The sequence below is a fragment of the Vicia villosa genome, linkage group LG2 (genome assembly GCF_029867415.1).
Source record: "Vicia villosa cultivar HV-30 ecotype Madison, WI linkage group LG2, Vvil1.0, whole genome shotgun sequence".
Classification (NCBI taxonomy): Eukaryota; Viridiplantae; Streptophyta; class Magnoliopsida; order Fabales; family Fabaceae; genus Vicia; species Vicia villosa.
Genome location: NC_081181.1, coordinates 58,132,717 through 58,156,657, shown reverse-complemented (window position 1 = coordinate 58,156,657; position 23,941 = coordinate 58,132,717). Strand labels below are relative to the sequence as shown.

The 23,941-nt window shown below is 41.5% G+C and overlaps 2 protein-coding genes across 2 annotated transcripts; both read right to left on the bottom strand.

Annotated features, from left to right (window-relative positions):
- Positions 1 to 10,697: 10,697 nt before the first annotated feature.
- LOC131649110 (uncharacterized) lies at positions 10,698 to 16,904 on the bottom strand. The gene is made up of 6 exons (XM_058918853.1): positions 15,872 to 16,904; positions 14,741 to 14,905; positions 14,384 to 14,587; positions 13,851 to 14,104; positions 12,618 to 13,730; positions 10,698 to 10,757 (listed from the first exon to the last, which is right to left on the bottom strand). Exons 1-6 carry the CDS (start codon positions 16,902 to 16,904, stop codon positions 10,698 to 10,700), a joined length of 2,829 nt encoding a protein of 942 aa, XP_058774836.1.
- A 5,863-nt stretch (positions 16,905 to 22,767) lies between these two features.
- On the bottom strand, positions 22,768 to 23,601 carry LOC131649109 (uncharacterized). Its single transcript, XM_058918852.1, has one exon. The coding sequence runs from the start codon at positions 23,599 to 23,601 to the stop codon at positions 22,768 to 22,770; it is 834 nt and encodes a 277-aa protein (XP_058774835.1).
- Positions 23,602 to 23,941: the final 340 nt, after the last annotated feature.

Sequence of the window (23,941 nt, the reverse complement as noted above, 5' to 3'; positions counted from 1 at the left end):
CAATGGGATCAAATTAATGATAGAACCGGTATCCACCAATCCTTTGCCTATTTGAACATTTCCAATAGACACCGGCAAGGTTACCCGTCCAGGATCATTTGATTTAATCGGTGTAGTGCGTTGAATTAACGCATTACAACAAGAGCTCACCGTGACTACCTCCGGATCCAAGAATCTTCTCTTCTTAGTGATGATGTCTTTGATAAATTTAGAGTACATCGGCATTTTCTCTAATGCTTCGAAAAAAGGAACATTGATTTGCAACTTGCTAAAGATGTCCAAGAACCGAGCATAGTGCTTTGCATCTTCTTTCTTTGACGGACCGGGAGGGTAAGGTAATTTCTTCACTTGTATAGAATCATCCTTCTTCTTTCCCTTATCACTCACACTCAATTTTTTCTCTCTTTTTCTACTACTTTCTCAAGAGTTTCTTTTTCCACTAATTCTTTCTCTTTCTTATTTTCAACTAAATCACCCTCAACATTTTTTTCTACTTCAATCACCCTATCTTTTTCACTTTCAACAATTTCTTCCTCAACTATCTCTCCCACAACCATATCAATATTTCTACCGCTACGAGTTAGAATTGACTTACAATGCTCACGAGGATTTTCTTGTGTAGTAGTTGGAAAAGGACCTTTGTTTTGATCGGCAAGTTGCTTTGACAATTGCCCGACTTGAGTTTCAACGTTCTTTATTGCGGCATCCGTACTCTTTTGGCTTGCAATTTGCAATTGCATGAATTGGCTAAGAGTGTCCTCTATTGAAAGCTTTGTTTGTTGAGGTTGTTAAAGTTGTTGGTTGTAACCACCTTGATAAGGACTTGGACGATTTGATGGACCCGCATCCGGCCTCCATCCTTGATAACCTTGATTACCTCTTTGTTGGTAACCTTGGTTATTGTTGTAAGGTTGTTGTTGTTGTCTCCCACCATAACCTTGATTAGGATTAGACACATAATTCACCTCTTCATCCGGTGGAGGACAAAAACCAGTTTGATGGTCACCCCTACACAATTCACAACACATCACTTGTTGATTTTTAGGAGGGATTCCATGTATCTCTTTGATTTGTTGAGGGAGTTTTGACATTTGTTGAGTGAGCAATTCTACTTGTTGAGTCAATAACTTGTTTTGAGCAAGTATTGCATTTTGTTGAAAGAGTATTGTGGTGTACTTTTCGTTTATATCGTATCCACAGGGATTATTGCGATATCACCAGTATTCAATTCAAGAACTCCTGGTTTTCTTTGCGATGCACTACGGTTGTGTTGCCCTTGATGATCATTTAAATCCATCCTATCAATGATAGCAATTGCTTCAGCAGCTGTTTTTGACATCAACGAACCACCCGCGGTCGCATCTAAACGAGTTTTTGGTTGAGGTTGGAGTCCATTTCTAAAGATACGGATTTGAGACAATTCATCAAACCCATGCCCTTTACATTTTCTAACCATAGACTTGAACCTCTCCCAAGCTTCATTGAGAGATTCACTCGGACCTTGGGAGAACACCGCTATAGAAGTTTTCGCTTCCATGAACCTATTGTGAGGAAAGAACCGATCCAAAAACTTTTCTTCTAACTCGTTCCAATTTGTCATGACATTGTTTGGTTGATCAAGGTACCATTCCTTAGCTTTTCCTATCAAGGAATGAGGAAACAGTCTCCTGAAAACCTGTTCTTCTTCGGCCTCCGGAACACCAATGGTTCCGGCGATCTCATAGAACTTTGTTAGATGAGTAAAAGGATCCTCGTGATCTGCTCCTGTGAAAGGATTCTGATAAAGTAATTGAAGTAACCCCGTTTTCATCTCGGAGTTTCTTCCATTGGCTTGATCACGAGCAAATTGTGCATTGAGTCGAGGGCTATTAACACAAGGCCCTCGAGCTGGAACATTAGGATCCGCAGCCATTTCTTCCTCAACTAAGTTTTCAACCGGAGTCGAAGAAGAAGATGCCTCTTGTTGTTGTCTTCTTTCCCTAGCTAGTTGTCTCCTCCTACGAGTTTTGCTATTCTCTCTACGTGCAGTCCTCTCAATCTCAGGATCAAAAAGGAGTTGATCTGCAGGTATACGTCCTCGCATAAACTGTAATCTGAAAAACTAACCAAGAAAATTAACAAACACAAGGAAAATAAATTTATAAACAAGATATTAATTATAAGACTCAATACAAAACAAACTATTGCAATGCTTGCAATATCTAAACAATAATCCCCGGCAACGACGCCATTTTGTTGAAAGAGTATTGTGGTGTACTTTTCGTTTATATCGTATCCACAGGGATTATTGCGATATCACCGCCGTTCTATAGCCTATTTTGTCTTGAGTTAATGTTACTTTAGTTTTGGGTTTGCAAAAGATCATTCAATCACTTTAGTAGCAAAGAGTAAATTAATGAAAGTTCTAAGTTAAAGAAAATGTATCAAGATTTGATTTCATCGACCTAAATTTGTATGTCTCCTTATAAATATACGTATATGAACTCGGTAACGATCAATATAATTACGTATCGACGCCTATATCGTCCGTGTCCGCAACGATATAGTTAGATTTACCGTATTGTTTAACCGATGATTTCTCCACCGTTTAAACAATACAAATAACGTTTTTAAAACCGATACTAAGTAAACATCAAACGCTAAATCCATGTCTGCAATTTATAGTTTGATAGATGATAAAGTTAGGTCTAGATACAAATATTGATGTCTCAAACACTTATACCAAAGAAAAGCTTTAATAAACAAACTAAACCATCTATATAGATGATATAGTTAGATTTACCGTATTGTTTAACCGACGATTTCTCCACCGTTTAAACAATACAAATAACGTTTTTAAAACCGATACTAAGTAAACATCAAACGCTAAATCCATGTCTGCAATTTATAGTTTGATAGATGATAAAGTTAGGTCTAGATACAAATATTGATGTCTCAAACACTTATACCAAAGAAAAGCTTTAATAAACAAACTAAACCATCTATATTGATCTTCACTTGTTCATACATAATATATTCACAAGAAAAACATACAAAAGGCTAGGAAGATTACATCTTATCTTGATACCAAAGAGATTTAGCTATCCATGAGAATGGTAGCTTGCTCAAGAAGGAAAGGATGAAGATCAACAAGCATCTACGGCGATTAATCGACGATCAAAGCTTCGAATCTCCAATTCTTGACTTGCTACAGTAAAATATGCTCTTTTTGGTCTTAGGAATGTGATATATCCTTTCAAAACACTTCTGGCCCTTAAACAACAAAACTGAGTTACGCAGACCGCGCTTAGCGCGGTGCAGCCGGCTAAGCGCGCTACTCAAAATTAGCTAAACCGCCCAACCGCGCTAAGAGGGCTCCAGACCTCGCTTAGCACGGCAGTTTCTGCCAGAACTTCCTTCTTTTCTTCAAAACCGAGCTTAGCGGGCCTACACCTCGCTTAGCGCGGTACCTTTTTCCAGCAATCCTTGGTTTTTGGTCTTGGAATTTCTTCAAAGCCTTTTTCCATGGTCCAAGCTTCCATTTATCTAACGAAAACTATAAAATCCAACACAAATTGCAAAGATAAGAACTATTCGACAATAATATAAATATAAGAATATATATATATATATACCAAATGATAATTAAATACTATTATTAATCACAAAAGACTTGAAAATTACCAAAAATTACCCAAGATATTAACACCATTTGGTAACTAACACACTTAACGATAGGCATATCAGATATATCAAAAAATGACGTTAAGACATTAATGCTAATTTTCCTAGATAGTACACTTAATTAGCTTTCTAACAGTATATGGTACGCGTCAAACGGGTACACGAAGAGGGAGTTACGAATTTCCAAAGATTGTTGATTTTTCCTATTTCGCACAGTGTAACCGGTTACACCAGAACCCGTAACAGGTTACGGATACGCAAAATGCCCAGATTTCCCAGTTTTCAACAGCGTAACCGGTTACACCAAAACCCGTAACCAGTTACACTGTACCAGAATCATTTTTCTGCATTTTTAAGGATTCTATGACAGTCCCAAAATGCTTCTAAGTTCATCCCCTGCATTACTAACAAATCCCACGAATTTAAAACATGCACAAAATTCAGAATCACCAACAAGCAAGGATTTAAGGAAATACAACATATTCAGCTTCATTGATTCATTAATCATCACACAATCCCTAAACCCCAAATAAAACCCCAACATGCAAAGCCCATAGTTTCTATCTAAGGACTCACCTTAGAGATTGAGAAGATGATGAGAATGGAGCTGAGAGCAGAATAGAAGATGATGATAGAGATAGAGCTTGGACAGATTTAGTGCATGCAAGGATGGAGCTGAGTTGAATCAAGTTTGGAGGCTTCTTCTTCTCTTCCTCCCTCTTCCACGTTTCTTTCTCTTCTTTCTATCAAATTCTGGTTTTGTTCAAATGGTTAGAATATCACCAAGAACCAAACAAGTCCTTATTCTCATTTAAGTGGGAAATGTCCATAATGCCCTCATTCTTACTAATTGGCATGATTTATGTGACTCATTAGTAAGAATGTGTATTATATTTGTCCATTACTCATCTCAATTTAATTTGGAATTGGTAATTGGACAATTATAATATCGGGTATTACATTCTCCCCTCCTTAAATAGAATTCGTCCTCGAATTCAAAAAAAAACTTACCGAAACAAGTGAGGATAGGATTCCCGCATCTCTGACTCAAGCTCCCACGTAGCTTCCTCAGGACGCGTCGCATCCCACATCACTTTCACGATAGGTATCTCCTTACTCCTTAGAGACTTGCTAGCTCGCTCTAAGACACGGCAAGGTTGAGGATCATAGGAAAGATCTGGTTCTACTTCAACAGAATCTGGAAGAATAGGATGGAAAGTATCGGGCACGAACTTTCGGAGCTGAGATACGTGGAATACGTCATGCAGCCCGGATAGTGAGGGTGGTAGTGCTAACTGATAAGCCACTTCACCTACCCGGCTCATAATCTGATATGGTCCCACATACCTCGGACAGAGCTTTCGCGTTTTGAACGGTCCTCCCAACCTCAATCTTGGAGTGACCTTCAAATACACATGATCACCAACTTCAAATTCTAAAGGTCTCCTCCGTTTGTCCGCATAGTTCTTCTGTCGGCCTTGGGCTTTCTTATGATTATCCTGGATCATTTTGACTTTCGCGGTGGTTTCTTGTATAATCTCCGGTCCAAGAATACTTTTCTCCCCCACTTCGGCCCAACATAGTGGCGATCGACATTTTCTCCCATATAGAGCCTCATAGGGAGCCATACCCAAACTAGCATGGTAACTGTTATTATATGCGAACTCTACCAACGGTAAATGATCCTTCCAACTCCCACCTTCTTCTAGAATGCAAGCTCTTAACATATCTTCTATCGTCTGGATTGTCCTCTCTGTCTGCCCATCGGACTGAGGATGGTTGGATGTACTCATATCTAGTTTAGTCCCCAATTCCTTATGAAACATCTTCCAAAATCTCGAAGTGAACTTTGGATCACGATCGGACACTATACTAGATGGCACGCCATGCAACCGTACAATCTCTGCTATGAAAAGCCTTGCAAGATGAATCACCTTGTGAGTGGTCTTTACAGGTAAAAAGTGAGCAGACTTAGTCAACCTGTCCACTATTACCCATATAGAATCATGTCCGCCTCGAGTACGAGGTAATCCCACAATGAAATCCATGGAGATAGAATCCCATTTCCACATCGGTATCTCCAGTGGCTGTAACATTCCTCCTGGCCTCTGATGTTCAATTTTAACTTGTTGGCAAACGGAACATTGTGCCACATATTCTGCAATCTCCTTCTTCATTCCCGGCCACCAAAAGTCTTTCTTTAAGTCCTGATACATTTTGGTCGATCCAGGATGAATAGAAAATCTACTCTTGTGTGCTTCATCAAGAATCAAACGCTTCAACTCAGAATCGTTCGGTATACACATTCGTTGCTTGAACAAGATTACTCCATCAGGTGCCCTCACAAAATCAAGCATGCCTCCGCTTGCTTGCAATTGCTCATCATACCCCTGTGATATCTGAATTCTTCCTTGTAGCTCATTCTGGATGTTCAAGTTACTAATCAACACACCATTGGGTGTCCATTCAAACTGAAGGTTAAGATTTCGAAACTTCTCCAACAATCCATGCTCTAACATCATCAGTTCAGCAACTCGAATTCCTTCCTACTTAAGGCATCTGCCACTTTGTTAGCCTTTCCTGGATGGTATTTCAATTCAAAGTCAAAATCCTTAAGGTACTCCATCCATCTCCTTTGTCGCATATTCAACTCCTTCTGGTCGAAAAGATATCTCAAGCTTTTATGATCACTAAACATCTCAAAGTGAACGCCATATAGATAATGTCGCCACACCTTGAGTGCAAAAACTATTGCAACAAGCTCAAGATCGTGGGTCGGGTAATTCTCTTCATGAGATCTCAACTGCCGAGACGCATAAGCTACCACCTGTCCGTCTTGCATCAATACTCCGCCTAAACCTTTCTTAGAAGCGTCGCAGAACACTTCATAGGATCGGTTTGGATCCGGAATCACTAATACGGGTGCAGTAGTCAACTTCTTCTTAAGCTTCTGAAAACTCTGCTCACATTCGGAATTCCATTCAAAAGCAACTTCCCTACGGGTAAGCTTCGTCAATGGTAAGGCTAGCTTAGCAAACCCCATAATAAATCTTCGGTAATAACCTGCCAAAACCAGGAAGCTTCTGACTTCAGTCACACTCTTTGGTCGATCCCAATTCACCACTGCTTATACTTTAGAGGGATCCACTGCCACGCCTCCTCCTGAGATGACATGACCGAGGAAACTTACTTCGGATAGCCAAAATTCACACTTACTGAACTTGGCATACAATTGCTTCTCCCGAAGAGTAGATAACACAATCCGCAAATGCTCTTCATGATCTTCGGGAGTACGGGAATACACCAGGATGTCGTCAATGAAGATTACTACAAACTGGTCCAGATATGGTTGAAAGATTCGATTCATGTAATCCATGAAAACTGTCGGAGCATTAGTCACACCAAATGGCATAACTAAAAACTCGTAGTGACCATATCGAGTCCTGAATGCAGTCTTAGGTACATCTGAGCTCTTCACTCGAATTTGATGGTACCCTGACCTAAGATCAATCTTCGAGAACACACTGGCTCCTTTCAACTGATCTAGGAGGTCATCAATCTGTGGTAAAGGATATTTGTTCTTTATGGTAACTTTGTTCAACTGACGATAATCGATGCACAAGCGCATACTTCCGTCTTTCTTCTTTACCAAAAGAACAGGAGCTCCCCATGGAGAAACACTAGGTTGGATAAAATGCTTAGCAAGAAGCTCTTCCAATTGGCTCTTCAGTTCTCTGAGTTCAATAGGAGACATCCTATATGGAGTGATGGAAACTGGGGTTGTTCCAGGAACAAGATCAATCGAGAATTCTACTTCCCTTTCTGGAGGAAGAGAAGTGATATCCTCAGGAAATACATCAGGAAATTCGCGCACCACCGGAATCTCCGACAATTCAACTCTCAAAGAAGGTTCCTTGGAAAGAACTAAAATAAAGGATCTTTCTTGAGAAAAGAGATAATTAACCGCGCTGATCGTACCTTCTATCAACTTGGTAATTGCATCATCGGAAGAAGTCTCTTCTGCAGGAATGAATATGGCCTTCTCTTTGCAACCAATGTACACCGAGTTAAGAGACAACCAATCCATCCCTAGGATAACGTCAAGCCTCTTGAGGGGTAAGCAAATCAGATCAATTGGATAGTCACGACCATTAAAAGACACCGAACAGTCTTTACAAACTAGTCGAGCTTCCACGGTATCATCCGTTGCCGAAGAAATAATCATGGGATCAGGCAATGGAATAACCTCCAAACCAAGCCGGTAAACACACTCGGTAGAGAAAAAAGAATGAGTGGCTCCACAATCAAATAAAACACATAAAGGTTGATTGTTAACATAACACGTACCCGCAATGAGGTTGTGGTTTCCCTTAGCCTTCCTTGAATCCAACGTGTAAACACGACCTGCAGTCTTCTCAGGAACTCTCTTCTTGGGGCAGAATCTGGATATGTGACCTGGCTCGCCACACTCGTAACAAGTCACTGAAGGGTTGGTGCACTCCCCGGTGTGCTTCCTATTACACTTGTGACAATAGGGCGGTTGAGCTGATTGGTTACCATAAACCTGCTTCTTCTTTGATGGAGGGTTACGAGGCCTCAAGTGTTGAGTAGATCTTCCTTGCTCCCTAAAATTAGTCCTGTTCTGGTTCCTCTCTTCTTGAACCCTCTTCAAACTGTTTTCAGCAACATAGCATTGCCTCAAACACTCAGCATAAGTAGTGAACTCTCTTTGGGATACACTATGAGCAATGTCATCCCTTAAACCCATCATGAACTGGTCAATCTTCCATAGTTCATCTGGAGCATAAACAGCTTGTCGGGAGTAATCAGCCAAGTCTTCGAACTTCTCTGCATATTCCGAAACGGACATGTCACCTTGCTTGAAGTTCTGGAATTCTCGCTCCTTCTGAGTCCTCACACTATTAGGGAAATACTTCTCCAAGAATGCTACTTTGAAGTGTTGCCAATCCTTAGGAATCTCTTGTATGGTGAAATAGGTAGATGCAGTGTTCCACCACCTAAGAGCCGGTCCCTTCATCTTCTGAGTAGCAAAGATCACCTTTTCTTTTTCAGTACACTGAATAGCTTGGAACACCCTTTCCATACCAGCTAGCCAATCATGGGCCAAAAGAGAGTCAAGTCTGCCAACAAACTCCGGAGGATCCATCCTGAAGAAAGCACGAAAGTCTGGTCCAGCTGCAGCCTGAGGAACGGGAACTTGGGTAGGAGGTTGTTGTCCCTGCATTCCTTGCATCATTTGGGCCATCATCTTATTTTGCTGCATCATCTGTTGCCAAGGCATGCCTGCACCTCCGGTTCCTTGGTCGGGCTCCAAATTCCTAGTTCTGGGCCTTCTGGGACCTCTGCGTTGCTCAGCCATCTCCATGTCTGTCCTACGCATGGAATCAAGTTGATCAGGCTCAATGCCATAAATAAGACATAAGGAATCATACTGATCATACACATATGAGGCAGAATTGTACTGCATTATGATGCGTCTTAGCAAGGTCGAGGATCGACCTGCTCTGATACCAACTGTAACACCCCACACATATATGTCTAGAATAATATGCATAAAGTATTAAATATGGTTCATAAGACAACAATTACATAATGTTTGCAGCGGAGATAGAAGTACACGAATACATAAGCCGAATGTATCATGGCTAAAATATAAGTACATCATATCAGTACATATCCAAAATACAATAACTAGTAAGCACGATAAGGAACTAAAAGAAACATCCAAGCATCGCCAAAAGATCTAATCCATCTTTCCCTTACCGCGATCTTTCCTCGAGCCACCTGAAAAGAAATAATTGGAATGGGATGAGATTACTAAATCTCAGTGAGTCCGCCTATCCTATTAGTCCGCTCGGATCTATAGGGATCATACAAAAATGAGCGAATCCACCATGGATTCGGGGTTATTCTCACTTCCGGTACAAATACTGAGCAAACGATCAATTCATCCACCATTGGATGAATAATACAAATATACAATTGTATAAGCAACCAAGTATGCAAAACCCGCATCCACATACGGGGAATCCAGAAACGCGTTAATGCCTCGACTAGGTTATAAAAACACACCCTCGATGAATCACGCCCATGCCTATTGTCAAGAGACTTGTACAAGCACACCGCAAGATGATTAGACGGGTTCGCAAAAGCCTAAATGGTCGCGAGATTACCTTAGCCTAATTGGCGTCATCGTCCCATTAACCATCTTCACGCACATGTGTTAACGCCGAGTACAATACGCCATCTTGACACATGGGTCCATCGGGCGAAAGCCTAGTGATGTAGCCTACATGGCACCACTAGAGATGGTTTACCTGTCATGCCTAGGCCTACTTGGCCGCACAACGCCACCATACCGAGAACGCAAGTGTGTTAACGCCAAGTGGGAAAATGCCTCAAGACCCTCACAAGCACACTACAACGGTAGCTCAGGTGTGAGCCCAAGATCACATGATCGGGGCTGTCCCATTGGTCACAAACCCGGGATGTAACGCAACCTAGCCCCCGGCCCGTTTCGATTCTAGCATACACACATATCAAGCGCCAAAACACGCAAGCACACAATCCCAATTGTTTAACCGAAACAACGGGCATTAACAGATCGTTCATGTCACAACACAATATAGCACACACATATCAACATGACATGGTAATTAAGAGTAGTAAAGTCATTTCAGCTCATCTATGCATAACTGACATATGTTCCAAACTGTCGCACTTAACGATAGGCATATCAGATATATCAAAAAATGACATTAAGACATTTATGCTAATTTTCCTAGATAGTACCCTTAATTAGCTTTCTAACAGTATATGGTACGCGTCAAACGGGTACACGAAGAGGGAGTTACGAATTTCCAAAGATTGCTGATTTTTCCTATTTCGCCCAGTGTAACCGGTTACACCAGAACCCGTAACCGGTTACGGATACGCAAAATGCCCAGATTTCCCAGTTTTCAACAGCGTAACCGGTTACACCAAAACCCGTAACCGGTTACACTGTACCAGAATCATTTTTCTGCATTTTTAAGGATTCTATGACAGTCCCAAAATGCTTCTAAGTTCATCCCCTGCATTACTAACAAATCCCACAAATTTAAAACATGCACAAAATTCAGAATCACCAACAAGCAAGGATTTAAGGCAATACAACATATTCAGCTTCATTGATTCATTAATCATCACACAATCCCTAAACCCCAAATAAAACCCCAACATGCAAAGCCCATAGTTTCTATCTAAGGACTCACCTTAGAGATTGAGAAGATGATGAGAATGGAGCTGAGAGCAGAATAGAAGATGATGATAGAGACAGAGCTTGGACATATTTAGTGCATGCAAGGATGGAGCTGAGTTGAATCAAGTTTGGAGGCTTCTTCTTCTCTTCCTCCCTCTTCCACGTTTCTTTCTCTTCTTTCTATCAAATTCTGGTTTTGTTCAAATGGTTAGAATATCACCAAGAACCAAACAAGTCCTTATTCTCATTTAAGTGGGAAATGTCCATAATGCCCTCATTCTTACTAATTGGCATGATTTATGTGACTCATTAGTAAGAATGTGTATTATATTTGTCCATTACTCATCTCAATTTAATTTGGAATTGGTAATTGGACAATTATAATACCGGGTATTACATTCTCCCCTCCTTAAATAGAATTCGTCCTCGAATTCAAAAAAAAACTTACCGAAACAAGTAAGGATAGGATTCCCGCATCTCTGACTCAAGCTCCCACGCAGGGGTGGCCCTGAGCACGGGCTCGTGGGGCGGGAGCCCAGGGCCCCATAATTTTAGGGGCACCAAAATTTTTTTTTTACCCCTAATATAAAAATACTTGCTAGAATTTTATATTTGAAAAATACTGAATAACAAAATTATAGAGGCACTACAATGTCGAAATTAATAAAAGAATGTAATTTCCCATAAATAAAATATAAAGTAGAATAAAATCAATTAATTCCCCTAAAATAAAATCAATTAATATTATGATGAAAATCCCCTAAAAAAACACTATGAGGAAAATTCGTCTCAACTCACGCAACTGAATCTTGAGTTTGCTGAAGAGTCTTTCCGAAATAATTATTTCTTATATATTGTAGATCAAACAATTGATTCACTTGATAGAAGATTTGAGCAGTATAGCACATATGAAAATATTTTTGAATTCTTGTTTAGTATTGAAAGGCTTAGATCATTATCTGGTAGAGACTTGAAAGCATGTTGTAAACATCGTGAAACTTGTTTAAAACATGACGATTCTCTTGATCTTGATGGTGGAATTTTGTTTGAAGAATTTAAAGTTATTAGAAAAGTTTTAACAATTGAATCAAAATCAAGCTATATGATATTGAGTTCCTTAAATACTTTTAATTTTTTTCCTAATGCACGCATAACTTATAGAATAATATTGACTATTCCTGTCAGTGTTGCATCTGCTGAAAGAAGTTTTTCTGAATTAAAATTATTAAAATCTTATTTGAGATTTACTATGTCACAAGATAGATTAAATAGTCTTGCGTTGATTTCAATTGAAAATAATTTTTTGAAGAACCTTGAGTATGAGCAAATTATTAATGATTTTGCAATAAAAAAAATACTAAGAGGACGATATTTAAATAATTTTAAAGGTTTGATAAACTTTTTTATAGAAAAAAAGATCGGATCAAGAAGAAGAAGAAGAATAAGTCTCTTTATAGTGATTTATGTTTTTATGTAGTATAAACATTGATTCAAAGATCCATACTTGTATTCATTTTAGCACAATGTCAAATGAAAATGTGTTTTTATCCAATTATTTCTTTTGTCCTTATGTATTTATTGTTAAAAACAATTTTTGGGACACCACTCTTTTAATTCGCCCAGGGCACCCAAATTCAAAGGACCGGCCCTGCTCCCACGTAGCTTCCTCAGGACGCGTCTCATCCCACATCACTTTCACGATAGGTATCTCCTTACTCCTTTGAGACTTGCTAGCTCGCTCTAAGACACGGCAAGGTTGAGGATCATAGGAAAGATCTGGTTCTACTTCAACAGAATCTGGAAGAATAGGATGGAAAGTATCGGGCACGAACTTTCGGAGCTGAGATACGTGGAATACGTCATGCAGCCCGGATAGTGAGGGTGGTAGTGCTAACTGATAAGCCACTTCACCTACCCGGCTCATAATCTGATATGGTCCCACATACCTCGGACAGAGCTTTCGCGTTTTGAACGGTCCTCCCAACCTCAATCTTGGAGGGACCTTCAAATACACATGATCACCAACTTCAAATTCTAAAGGTCTCCTCCGTTTGTCCGCATAGTTCTTCTGTCGGCCTTGGGCTTTCTTATGATTATCCTGGATCATTTTGACTTTCGCGGTGGTTTCTTGTATAATCTCCGGTCCAAGAATACTTTTCTCCCCCACTTCGGCCCAACATAGTGGCGATCGACATTTTCTCCCATATAGAGCCTCATAGGGAGCCATACCCAAACTAGCATGGTAACTGTTATTATATGCGAACTCTACCAACGGTAAATGATCCTTCCAACTCCCACCTTCTTCTAGAATGCAAGCTCTTAACATATCTTCTATCGTCTGGATTGTCCTCTCTGTCTGCCCATCAGACTGAGGATGGTTGGATGTACTCATATCTAGTTTAGTCCCCAATTCCTTATGAAACATCTTCCAAAATCTCGAAGTGAACTTTGGATCACGATCGGACACTATACTAGATGGCACGCCATGCAACCGTACAATCTCTGCTATGAAAAGCCTTGCAAGATGAATCACCTTGTGAGTGGTCTTTACAGGTAAAAAGTGAGCAGACTTAGTCAACCTGTCCACTATTACCCATATAGAATCATGTCCGCCTCGAGTACGAGGTAATCCCACAATGAAATCCATGGAGATAGAATCCCATTTCCACATCGGTATCTCCAGTGGCTGTAACATTCCTCCTGGCCTCTGATGTTCAATCTTAACTTGTTGGCAAACGGAACATTGTGCCACATATTCTGCAATCTCCTTCTTCATTCCCGGCCACCAAAAGTCTTTCTTCAAGTCCTGATACATTTTGGTCGATCCAGGATGAATAGAAAATCTACTCTTGTGTGCTTCATCAAGAATCAAACGCTTCAACTCAGAATCGTTCGGTATACACATTCGTTGCTTGAACAAGATTACTCCATCAGGTGCCCTCACAAAATCAAGCATGCCTCCGCTCGCTTGCAATTGCTCATCATACCCCTGTGATATCTGAATTCTTCCTTGTAGCTCATTCTGGATGTTCAAGTTACTAATCAACACACCATTGGGTGTCCATTCAAACTGAAGGTTAAGATTTCGAAACTTCTCCAACAATCCATGCTCTAACATCATCAGTTCAGCAACTCGAAATTCCTTCCTACTTAAGGCATCTGCCACTTTGTTAGCCTTTCCTGGATGGTATTTCAATTCAAAGTCAAAATCCTTAAGGTACTCCATCCATCTCCTTTGTCGCATATTCAACTCCTTCTGGTCGAAAAGATATCTCAAGCTTTTATGATCACTAAACATCTCAAAGTGAACGCCATATAGATAATGTCGCCACACCTTGAGTGCAAAAACTATTGCAACAAGCTCAAGATCGTGGGTCGGGTAATTCTCTTCATGAGATCTCAACTGCCGAGACGCATAAGCTACCACCTGTCCGTCTTGCATCAATACTCCGCCTAAACCTTTCTTAGAAGCGTCGCAGAACACTTCATAGGATCGGTTTGGATCCGGAATCACTAATACGGGTGCAGTAGTCAACTTCTTCTTAAGCTTCTGAAAACTCTGCTCACATTCGGAATTCCATTCAAAAGCAACTTCCTTACGGGTAAGCTTCGTCAATGGTAAGGCTAGCTTAGCAAACCCCATAATAAATCTTCGGTAATAACCTGCCAAAACCAGGAAGCTTCTGACTTCAGTCACACTCTTTGGTCGATCCCAATTCACCACTGCTTATACTTTAGAGGGATCCACTGCCACGCCTCCTCCTGAGATGACATGACCGAGGAAACTTACTTCGGATAGCCAAAATTCACACTTACTGAACTTGGCATACAATTGCTTCTCCCGAAGAGTAGATAACACAATCCGCAAATGCTCTTCATGATCTTCGGGAGTACGGGAATACACCAGGATGTCGTCAATGAAGATTACTACAAACTGGTCCAGATATGGTTGAAAGATTCGATTCATGTAATCCATGAAAACTGTCGGAGCATTAGTCACACCAAATGGCATAACTAAAAACTCGTAGTGACCATATCGAGTCCTGAATGCAGTCTTAGGTACATCTGAGCTCTTCACTCGAATTTGATGGTACCCTGACCTAAGATCAATCTTCGAGAACACACTGGCTCCTTTCAACTGATCTAGGAGGTCATCAATCTGTGGTAAAGGATATTTGTTCTTTATGGTAACTTTGTTCAACTGACGATAATCGATGCACAAGCGCATACTTCCGTCTTTCTTCTTTACCAAAAGAACAGGAGCTCCCCATGGAGAAACACTAGGTTGGATAAAATGCTTAGCAAGAAGCTCTTCCAATTGGCTCTTCAGTTCTCTGAGTTCAATAGGAGACATCCTATATGGAGTGATGGAAACTGGGGTTGTTCCAGGAACAAGATCAATCGAGAATTCTACTTCCCTTTCTGGAGGAAGAGAAGTGATATCCTCAGGAAATACATCAGGAAATTCGCGCACCACCGGAATCTCCGACAATTCAACTCTCAAAGAAGGTTCCTTGGAAAGAACTAAAATAAAGGATCTTTCTTGAGAAAAGAGATAATTAACCGCGCTGATCGTACCTTCTATCAACTTGGTAATTGCATCATCGGAAGAAGTCTCTTCTGCAGGAATGAATATGGCCTTCTCTTTGCAACCAATGTACACCGAGTTAAGAGACAACCAATCCATCCCTAGGATAACGTCAAGCCTCTTGAGGGGTAAGCAAATCAGATCAATTGGATAGTCACGACCATTAAAAGACACCGAACAGTCTTTACAAACTAGTCGAGCTTCCACGGTATCATCCGTTGCCGAAGAAATAATCATGGGATCAGGCAATGGAATAACCTCCAAACCAAGCCGGTAAACACACTCGGTAGAGAAAAAAGAATGAGTGGCTCCACAATCAAATAAAACACATAAAGGTTGATTGTTAACATAACACGTACCCGCAATGAGGTTGTGGTTTCCCTTAGCCTTCCTTGAATCCAACGTGTAAACACGACCTGCAGTCTTCTCAGGAACTCTCTTCTTGGGGCAGAATCTGGATATGTGACCTGGCTCGCCACACTCGTAACAAGTCACTGAAGGGTTGGTGCACTCCCCGGTGTGCTTCCTATTACACTTGTGACAATAGGGCGGTTGAGCTGATTGGTTACCATAAACCTGCTTCTTCTTTGATGGAGGGTTACGAGGCCTCAAGTGTTGAGTAGATCTTCCTTGCTCCCTAAAATTAGTCCTGTTCTGGTTCCTCTCTTCTTGAACCCTCTTCAAACTGTTTTCAGCAACATAGCATTGCCTCAAACACTCAGCATAAGTAGTGAACTCTCTTTGGGATACACTATGAGCAATGTCATCCCTTAAACCCATCATGAACTGGTCAATCTTCCATAGTTCATCTGGAGCATAAACAGCTTGTCGGGAGTAATCAGCCAAGTCTTCGAACTTCTCTGCATATTCCGAAACGGACATGTCACCTTGCTTGAAGTTCTGGAATTCTCGCTCCTTCTGAGTCCTCACACTATTAGGGAAATACTTCTCCAAGAATGCTACTTTGAAGTGTTGCCAATCCTTAGGAATCTCTTGTATGGTGAAATAGGTAGATGCAGTGTTCCACCACCTAAGAGCCGGTCCCTTCATCTTCTGAGTAGCAAAGATCACCTTTTCTTTTTCAGTACACTGAATAGCTTGGAACACCCTTTCCATACCAGCTAGCCAATCATGGGCCAAAAGAGAGTCAAGTCCGCCAACAAACTCCGGAGGATCCATCCTGAAGAAAGCACGAAAGTCTGGTCCAGCTGCAGCCTGAGGAACGGGAACTTGGGTAGGAGGTTGTTGTCCCTGCATGCCTTGCATCATTTGGGCCATCATCTTATTTTGCTGCATCATCTGTTGCCAAGGCACGCCTGCACCTCCGGTTCCTTGGTCGGGCTCCACATTCCTAGTTCTGGGCCTTCTGGGACCTCTGCGTTGCTCAGCCATCTCCATGTCTGTCCTACGCATGGAATCAAGTTGATCAGGCTCAATGCCATAAATAAGACATAAGGAATCATACTGATCATACACATATGAGGCAGAATTGTACTGCATTATGATGCGTCTTAGCAAGGTCGAGGATCGACCTGCTCTGATACCAACTGTAACACCCCACACATATATGTCTAGAATAATATGCATAAAGTATTAAATATGGTTCATAAGACAACAATTACATAATGTTTGCAGCGGAGATAGAAGTACACGAATACATAAGCCGAATGTATCATGGCTAAAATATAAGTACATCATATCAGTACATATCCAAAATACAATAACTAGTAAGCACGATAAGGAACTAAAAGAAACATCCAAGCATCGCCAAAAGATCTAATCCATCTTTCCCTTACCGCGATCTTGCCTCGAGCCACCTGAAAAGAAATAATTGGAATGGGATGAGATTACTAAATCTCAGTGAGTCCGCCTATCCTATTAGTCCGCTCGGATCTATAGGGATCATACAAAAATGAGCGAATCCACCATGGATTCGGGGTTATTCTCACTTCCGGTACAAATACTGAGCAAACGATCAATTCATCCACCATTGGATGAATAATACAAATATACAATTGTATAAGCAACCAAGTATGCAAAACCCGCATCCACATACGGGGAATCCAGAAACGCGTTAATGCCTCGACTAGGTTATAAAAACACACCCTCGATGAATCACGCCCATGCCTATTGTCAAGAGACTTGTACAAGCACACCGCAAGATGATTAGACGGGTTCGCAAAAGCCTAAATGGTCGCGAGATTACCTTAGCCTAATTGGCGTCATCGTCCCATTAACCATCTTCACGCACATGTGTTAACGCCGAGTACAATACGCCATCTTGACACATGGGTCCATCGGGCGAAAGCCTAGTGATGTAGCCTACATGGCACCACTAGAGATGGTTTACCTGTCATGCCTAGGCCTACTTGGCCGCACAACGCCACCATACCGAGAACGCAAGTGTGTTAACGCCAAGTGGGAAAATGCCTCAAGACCCTCACAAGCACACTACAACGGTAGCTCAGGTGTGAGCCCAAGATCACATGATCGGGGCTGTCCCATTGGTCACAAACCCGGGATGTAACGCAACCTAGCCCCCGGCCCGTTTCGATTCTAGCATACACACATATCAAGCGCCAAAACACGCAAGCACACAATCCCAATTGTTTAACCGAAACAACGGGCATTAACAGATCGTTCATGTCACAACACAATATAGCACACACATATCAACATGACATGGTAATTAAGAGTAGTAAAGTCATTTCAGCTCATCTATGCATAACTGACATATGTTCCAAACTGTCGCACTTAACGATAGGCATATCAGATATATCAAAAAATGACATTAAGACATTAATGCTAATTTTCCTAGATAGTACACTTAATTAGCTTTCTAACAGTATATGGTACGCGTCAAACGGGTACACGAAGAGGGAGTTACGAATTTCCAAAGATTGCTGATTTTTCCTATTTCGCCCAGTGTAACCGGTTACACCAGAACCCGTAACCGGTTACGGATACGCAAAATGCCCAGATTTCCCAGTTTTCAACAGCGTAACCGGTTACACCAAAACCCGTAACCGGTTACACTGTACCAGAATCATTTTTCTGCATTTTTAAGGATTCTATGACAGTCCCAAAATGCTTCTAAGTTCATCCCCTGCATTACTAACAAATCCCACAAATTTAAAACATGCACAAAATTCAGAATCACCAACAAGCAAGGATTTAAGGCAATACAACATATTCAGCTTCATTGATTCATTAATCATCACACAATCCCTAAACCCCAAATAAAACCCCAACATGCAAAGCCCATAGTTTCTATCTAAGGACTCACCTTAGAGATTGAGAAGATGATGAGAATGGAGCTGAGAGCAGAATAGAAGATGATGATAGAGACAGAGCTTGGACAGATTTAGTGCATGCAAGGATGGAGCTGAGTTGAATCAAGTTTGGAGGCTTCTTCTTCTCTTCCTCCCTCTTCCACGTTTCTTTCTCTTCTTTCTATCAAATTCTGGTTTTGTTCAAATGGTTAGAATATCACCAAGAACCAAACAAGTCCTTATTCTCATTTAAGTGGGAAATGTCCATAATGCCCTCATTCTTACTAATTGGCATGATTTATGTGACTCATTAGTAAGAATGTGTATTATATTTGTCCATTACTCATCTCAATTTAATTTGGAATTGGTAATTGGACAATTATAATACCGGGTATTACATTCTCCCCTCCTTAAATAGAATTCGTCCTCGAATTCAAAAAAAAACTTACCGAAACAAGTGAGGATAGGATTCCCGCATCTCTGACTCAAGCTCCCACGTAGCTTCCTCAGGACGCGTCTCATCCCACATCACTTTCACGATAGGTATCTCCTTACTCCTTTGAGACTTGCTAGCTCGCTCTAAGACACGGCAAGGTTGAGGATCATAGGAAAGATCTGGTTCTACTTCAACAGAATCTGAAGAATAGGATGGAAAGTATCAGGCACGAACTTTTGGAGCTGAGATACGTGGAATACGTCATGCAGCCCGGATAGTGAGGGTGGTAGTGCTAACTGATAAGCCACTTCACCTACCCGGCTCATAATCTGATATGGTCCCACATACCTCGGACAGAGCTTTCGCGTTTTGAACGGTCCTCCCAACCTCAATCTTGGAGGGACCTTCAAATACACATGATCACCAACTTCAAATTCTAAAGGTCTCCTCCGTTTGTCCGCATAGTTCTTCTGTCGGCCTTGGGCTTTCTTATGATTATCCTGGATCATTTTGACTTTCGCGGTGGTTTCTTGTATAATCTCCGGTCCAAGAATACTTTTCTCCCCCACTTCGGCCCAACATAGTGGCGATCGACATTTTCTCCCATATAGAGCCTCATAGGGAGCCATACCCAAACTAGCATGGTAACTGTTATTATATGCGAGCTCTACCAACGGTAAATGATCCTTCCAACTCCCACCTTCTTCTAGAATGCAAGCTCTTAACATATCTTCTATCGTCTGGATTGTCCTCTCTGTCTGCCCATCGGACTGAGGATGGTTGGATGTACTCATATCTAGTTTAGTCCCCAATTCCTTATGAAACATCTTCCAAAATCTCGAAGTGAACTTTGGATCACGATCGGACACTATACTAGATGGCACGCCATGCAACCGTACAATCTCTGCTATGAAAAGCCTTGCAAGATGAATCACCTTGTGAGTGGTCTTTACAGGTAAAAAGTGAGCAGACTTAGTCAACCTGTCCACTATTACCCATATAGAATCATGTCCGCCTCGAGTACGAGGTAATCCCACAATGAAATCCATGGAGATAGAATCCCATTTCCACATCGGTATCTCCAGTGGCTGTAACATTCCTCCTGGCCTCTGATGTTCAATTTTAACTTGTTGGCAAACGGAACATTGTGCCACATATTCTGCAATCTCCTTCTTCATTCCCGGCCACCAAAAGTCTTTCTTCAAGTCCTGATACATTTTGGTCGATCCAGGATGAATAGAAAATCTACTCTTGTGTGCTTCATCAAGAATCAAACGCTTCAACTCAGAATCGTTCGGTATACACATTCGTTGCTTGAACAAGATTACTCCATCAGGTGCCCTCACAAAATCAAGCATGCCTCCGCTCGCTTGCAATTGCTCATCATACCCCTGTGATATTTGAATTCTTCCTTGTAGCTCATTCTGGATGTTCAAGTTACTAATCAACACACCATTGGGTGTCCATTCAAACTGAAGGTTAAGATTTCGAAACTTCTCCAACAATCCATGCTCTAACATCATCAGTTCAGCAACTCGAAATTCCTTCCTACTTAAGGCATCTGCCACTTTGTTAGCCTTTCCTGGATGGTATTTCAATTCAAAGTCAAAATCCTTAAGGTACTCCATCCATCTCCTTTGTCGCATATTCAACTCCTTCTGGTCGAAAAGATATCTCAAGCTTTTATGATCACTAAACATCTCAAAGTGAACGCCATATAGATAATGTCGCCACACCTTGAGTGCAAAAACTATTGCAACAAGCTCAAGATCGTGGGTCGGGTAATTCTCTTCATGAGATCTCAACTGCCGAGACGCATAAGCTACCACCTGTCCGTCTTGCATCAATACTCCGCCTAAACCTTTCTTAGAAGCGTCGCAGAACACTTCATAGGATCGGTTTGGATCCGGAATCACTAATACGGGTGCAGTAGTCAACTTCTTCTTAAGCTTCTGAAAACTCTGCTCACATTCGGAATTCCATTCAAAAGCAACTTCCTTACGGGTAAGCTTCGTCAATGGTAAGGCTAGCTTAGCAAACCCCATAATAAATCTTCGGTAATAACCTGCCAAAACCAGGAAGCTTCTGACTTCAGTCACACTCTTTGGTCGATCCCAATTCACCACTGCTTATACTTTAGAGGGATCCACTGCCACGCCTCCTCCTGAGATGACATGACCGAGGAAACTTACTTCGGATAGCCAAAATTCACACTTACTGAACTTGGCATACAATTGCTTCTCCCGAAGAGTAGATAACACAATCCGCAAATGCTCTTCATGACTTCGGGAGTACGGGAATACACCAGGATGTCGTCAATGAAGATTACTACAAACTGGTCCAGATATGGTTGAAAGATTCGATTCATGTAATCCATGAAAACTGTCGGAGCATTAGTCACACCAAATGGCATAACTAAAAACTCGTAGTGACCATATCGAGTCCTGAATGCAGTCTTAGGTACATCTGAGCTCTTCACTCGAATTTGATGGTACCCTGACCTAAGATCAATCTTCGAGAACACACTGGCTCCTTTCAACTGATCTAGGAGGTCATCAATCTGTGGTAAAGGATATTTGTTCTTTATGGTAACTTTGTTCAACTGACGATAATCGATGCACAAGCGCATACTTCCGTCTTTCTTCTTTACCAAAAGAACAGGAGCTCCCCATGGAGAAACACTAGGTTGGATAAAATGCTTAGCAAGAAGCTCTTCCAATTGGCTCTTCAGTTCTCTGAGTTCAATAGGAGACATCCTATATGGAGTGATGGAAACTGGGGTTGTTCCAGGAACAAGATCAATCGAGAATTCTACTTCCCTTTCTGGAGGAAGAGAAGTGATATCCTCAGGAAATACATCAGGAAATTCGCGCACCACCGGAATCTCCGACAATTCAACTCTCAAAGAAGGTTCCTTGGAAAGAACTAAAATAAAGGATCTTTCTTGAGAAAAGAGATAATTAACCGCGCTGATCGTACCTTCTATCAACTTGGTAATTGCATCATCGGAAGAAGTCTCTTCTGCAGGAATGAATATGGCCTTCTCTTTGCAACCAATGTACACCGAGTTAAGAGACAACCAATCCATCCCTAGGATAACGTCAAGCCTCTTGAGGGGTAAGCAAATCAGATCAATTGGATAGTCACGACCATTAAAAGACACCGAACAGTCTTTACAAACTAGTCGAGCTTCCACGGTATCATCCGTTGCCGAAGAAATAATCATGGGATCAGGCAATGGAATAACCTCCAAACCAAGCCGGTAAACACACTCGGTAGAGAAAAAAGAATGAGTGGCTCCACAATCAAATAAAACACATAAAGGTTGATTGTTAACATAACACGTACCCGCAATGAGGTTGTGGTTTCCCTTAGCCTTCCTTGAATCCAACGTGTAAACACGACCTGCAGTCTTCTCAGGAACTCTCTTCTTGGGGCAGAATCTGGATATGTGACCTGGCTCGCCACACTCGTAACAAGTCACTGAAGGGTTGGTGCACTCCCCGGTGTGCTTCCTATTACACTTGTGACAATAGGGCGGTTGAGCTTATTGGTTACCATAAACCTGCTTCTTCTTTGATGGAGGGTTACGAGGCCTCAAGTGTTGAGTAGATCTTCCTTGCTCCCTAAAATTAGTCCTGTTCTGGTTCCTCTCTTCTTGAACCCTCTTCAAACTGTTTTCAGCAACATAGCATTGCCTCAAACACTCAGCATAAGTAGTGAACTCTCTTTGGGATACACTATGAGCAATGTCATCCCTTAAACCCATCATGAACTGGTCAATCTTCCATAGTTCATCTGGAGCATAAACAGCTTGTCGGGAGTAATCAGCCAAGTCTTCGAACTTCTCTGCATATTCCGAAACGGACATGTCACCTTGCTTGAAGTTCTGGAATTCTCGCTCCTTCTGAGTCCTCACACTATTAGGGAAATACTTCTCCAAGAATGCTACTTTGAAGTGTTGCCAATCCTTAGGAATCTCTTGTATGGTGAAATAGGTAGATGCAGTGTTCCACCACCTAAGAGCCGGTCCCTTCATCTTCTGAGTAGCAAAGATCACCTTTTCTTTTTCAGTACACTGAATAGCTTGGAACACCCTTTCCATACCAGCTAGCCAATCATGGGCCAAAAGAGAGTCAAGTCCGCCAACAAACTCCGGAGGATCCATCCTGAAGAAAGCACGAAAGTCTGGTCCAGCTGCAGCCTGAGGAACGGGAACTTGGGTAGGAGGTTGTTGTCCCTGCATGCCTTGTATCATTTGGGCCATCATCTTATTTTGCTGCATCATCTGTTGCCAAGGCACGCCTGCACCTCCGGTTCCTTGGTCGGGCTCCACATTCCTAGTTCTGGGCCTTCTGGGACCTCTGCGTTGCTCAGCCATCTCCATGTCTGTCCTACGCATGGAATCAAGTTGATCAGGCTCAATGCCATAAATAAGACATAAGGAATCATACTGATCATACACATATGAGGCAGAATTGTACTGCATTATGATGCGTCTTAGCAAGGTCGAGGATCGACCTGCTCTGATACCAACTGTAACACCCCACACATATATGTCTAGAATAATATGCATAAAGTATTAAATATGGTTCATAAGACAACAATTACATAATGTTTGCAGCGGAGATAGAAGTACACGAATACATAAGCCGAATGTATCATGGCTAAAATATAAGTACATCATATCAGTACATATCCAAAATACAATAACTAGTAAG